The following is a 3,260-nucleotide window of genomic DNA, read 5'->3' as shown; positions in this document are numbered from 1 at the left end:
GAAGCAAAACAGATACATGTACACATGCACATGCATGCGCACACACAGAAACATACAGACACACAGAGACACACAGAGAGACACGCACGCACACGTGTGCACACACACAGAGGCACATACACACACAGAAACACACAGACACATGCATGCACACACAGACACACATGTGCACACAGAGACACATGCATAGAGAAACACCCAGACACACACACATGCACACACAGAGATACACACAGAAACACACATGCACACATGCATACACACAAAGATGCATACACAGAGATACATACACACACATAGAAACACACACACTGGCACACACGCACACACACACATACTCACGATTTCTTCTAGTACAGGCTACATTTGGTGTTGCTGACTGAAATCTGCTACCTGTCTTTGTGGAGGCAGGACCAGGGATCTTTGCCAGATCCCTGCTCACTCAGCTCATATTACCAAACCGGAACAATGGATGCAGAAGAGGTCTTGCCCTCTTCAATTGCGTGAGGAAGACGTGGAGATCCAAAGTGGTTGAGTGGCCTGGCCTGAGGACCAGAGACTACGGAGGGATAGGAACCTTTAAAACCATCTGGTACAACCTCATCTAGGCCACAGGGTGGCCCAGGTCATAAGATGCAGAGTCAAGTTTGGAACACACTCTGCCTCAGAACCCAGGGATTTAGCACTCCTTTCTCTGCTGTCTCCCAAAGAGAGTTTTGGCCATAGTGAGAACCCAACGTCCTGACTCCTACTCTGGGTCCCATCATGGCACAGTGAGCTGTGTTGTTCCTGGCTGGGTTGTTTCACTCCCACCTCCCGGGCATACTTCTTTTGTTGACCCTGAGCAAGTCACTTCCTTGGTCTCTGCAAAACCATGGGGCTGGCACATCAGCCTAGCTCTAGGATCTGGTGTCTTCTGGTGACTCCTGCTCTTTGTCCTGCCTGGGTCAGACCATGGACAGCAGCTGCTGACTCTCCTCAGCATCTCCACCCAGACACTGTTGATTTGGAAGCTTCAGGACATACAGGCTTCAACCAGGTATGGTGCCTTGGATCCTAGACTGAAAGCTGGACAATAGTCCATCCCCCCAGATGGCTTCTCAAGTATCTACTGGTTCTTTTTTTTTTTTTTTTTTGACTAGGCAATGGGGTTAAGTGACTTGCCCAAGGTCACACAGCTAGTAAGTTTCATGTGCTCTGAGACCGGATTTGAACTCAGGTTCTCCTGATTCCAGGGCCAGTGCTCTATCCACTGTGCCACCTAGCTGCCCGTCTATTGTTTCTTCCTCTCACAGGTGGGATGAGGGAAGGAAGGACGAGCTCCTTTGCAAGTGCCCCTGGGACATAGGAGTCCCCCAAGGCCAACTCTCTCCCTGGGACAGTGACCATGCTCTCCTCTCACCAGGATACCATGGTGCCATTTATGATTTCCACTAGAATAAAAATTCTGAGTTGTCCTTACCTCACCTACTGAGCCCCATAGCTCTCCACCTGCTTCACCATGAAAGTCTGAACTGAAGAATGCACTTTTCTGAAGCAGGTTCTTCTCCTCTTCTGCTGGTGAAGCTCAGCATGTCTGTCTGAAGAGCTGAGCCATAGGAATTTCTTCCCCCCAAACCTCTCCCATGACAGATGGATGAGGTGGGCTAAGGAAAGGGTATGTGCACAGCATGGCCCAGCTACTGTCTCCACAATGGGACCCTGTGCAAAGATGACTGAGTTGTTTCTAGAGATATGTTAGAAGGCCAGCATGTCAGATCTGGAGAGGGTCTTACAGCCTGTGGGCTCTAATTCCCTCATTTTACTGAGGAGGAAACTGAGACCCAGAATGATTAAGTGATGTATCCATGCTTGTGTTGCTGCTGAGTGGACCCCAATCACCCAAACTGCCAGTCCCAGGGCCTTCCTCATGTGCCACACTGCCCAGGGGTCAGCAGCAATTTCCCTCACCTTGCAACCCCAAATCTAGAGTGCCTCCTCACAATGGGCTTCAAGAGGGGACTCCACGAGGGTTGAAGGCCCTGAGCCCAGCACTGCCCCTACTTTCATAACTGACTTTGCCCTCCAGAGCCTTGCATGGATGCAAAATTCCTTCCTCTGGGCCAGCCTCAGAGCAGGGAAGCTGCTCCCTCCTGACGGTGTGCCAGAAAAAGCCCTGGGCTCGGAATCAGGAGGCCTGGGTCCAAATGTTGCCTCATCTACTTTCTAGAGTATCCAATTACAACCAAGGTCTTTAGCCTTTCTGGGCCTCTGTTTTCCTCATTTGTAGGATGGGGACCAGAAGGTCTGAACTCCCTGTCTAACGGGGTCACCATGGAGCTGTGAGCCATCATTCTTCCTACAGTGATTGGGCCTTTCCATTGCTCTGCTCTCATGGTCCCCAAGTGAGGGCCACAGCCCTTCTAGCCACAAACACCTGCCACAGGGCTCTGTGAGCTCGAGCCTCCACACATACCTTACTCTTCTCCTGCTGTAGCTCTATCTGGATGTCTGTGAGCTTGGCCCGGAGGTCCTCATTGGCAGCTTGCAAGGCGGCTAAGGCATCAGACTTCTCCCCCTTGGTTCGGCTGCTGCCACCCTTCTTGGACATCGTGAAGTTGTGACTCCGGGTGGAGGAGAGCCCAGGGAACCTTCACTCGAGGCTCCAGGAGTCTCCGGTCAGCCTGTGCTTCGCTACATTGTCTCACTCACCTGAAAAATAAAAATAAAATGACATCTTCTGTAGAAAAGGAGACAAGACGAAGGACAAGAAGGAGCATTGAAGTGGCTGCTTGAGATGGGCTCAGCTCCCAGGCCCCGCTTATGGGCTCAGGACTGTACATGCCACCCCCACCCAACAGACTGCCCTGTAACAAAGGTTTGGGGACCAGTCAGCACATCAACTATATCTGTTGATATACATCCTTTCCTTCATTGGTGAGCCCCCACCCCAGCAAAGAGCAGAGAGACGTTCATTTAAACTCTACTTGCTGCAAATGAATCAGAATAAAACAGAGAGAGACTGGTCTTCTCTGGGACTGAAAAAGATGGAACCAAGTGGAAGGGACAATGAAGGGGCCTTACACATGCCTTAGGATAATGCGGACTGTGTTGGAGCAGCAATGGCTAGGGTGGAGTGGGTAAGATGGCGAGGGGACTGGGCATCCTTCCAGATCAACTGAGGCCACAGTCCTGGTCTCAACTGTTCAGAGTCTCACTTTGATACTGGCTTCATCTTCCACTTGACAAACTCTAGATTTGGGTTCTCCTTACTGATAAAT

At 50.8% G+C, this 3,260-nt stretch overlaps 1 protein-coding gene across 4 annotated transcripts in view; it reads right to left on the bottom strand.

Annotated features, from left to right (window-relative positions):
• Positions 1-2,590, bottom strand: part of JAKMIP3 (Janus kinase and microtubule interacting protein 3) — a 123,914-nt gene extending 121,324 nt beyond the window's left edge. For all 4 annotated transcript variants that reach the window (XM_027840504.1, XM_027840505.1, XM_027840506.1 and 1 more), the window contains exon 1: positions 2,456-2,590. In XM_027840504.1, coding sequence (XP_027696305.1) covers positions 2,456-2,590 — 135 coding nt within the window. The remainder of the gene's footprint in view (positions 1-2,455) is intronic.
• Positions 2,591-3,260: the final 670 nt, after the last annotated feature.

The sequence above is a fragment of the Vombatus ursinus genome, unplaced genomic scaffold (assembly GCF_900497805.2).
Source record: "Vombatus ursinus unplaced genomic scaffold, bare-nosed wombat genome assembly UNPS02014845.1, whole genome shotgun sequence".
Taxonomy (NCBI): domain Eukaryota; kingdom Metazoa; phylum Chordata; class Mammalia; order Diprotodontia; family Vombatidae; genus Vombatus; species Vombatus ursinus.
This window is presented reverse-complemented; position numbering and strand designations above follow the sequence as displayed.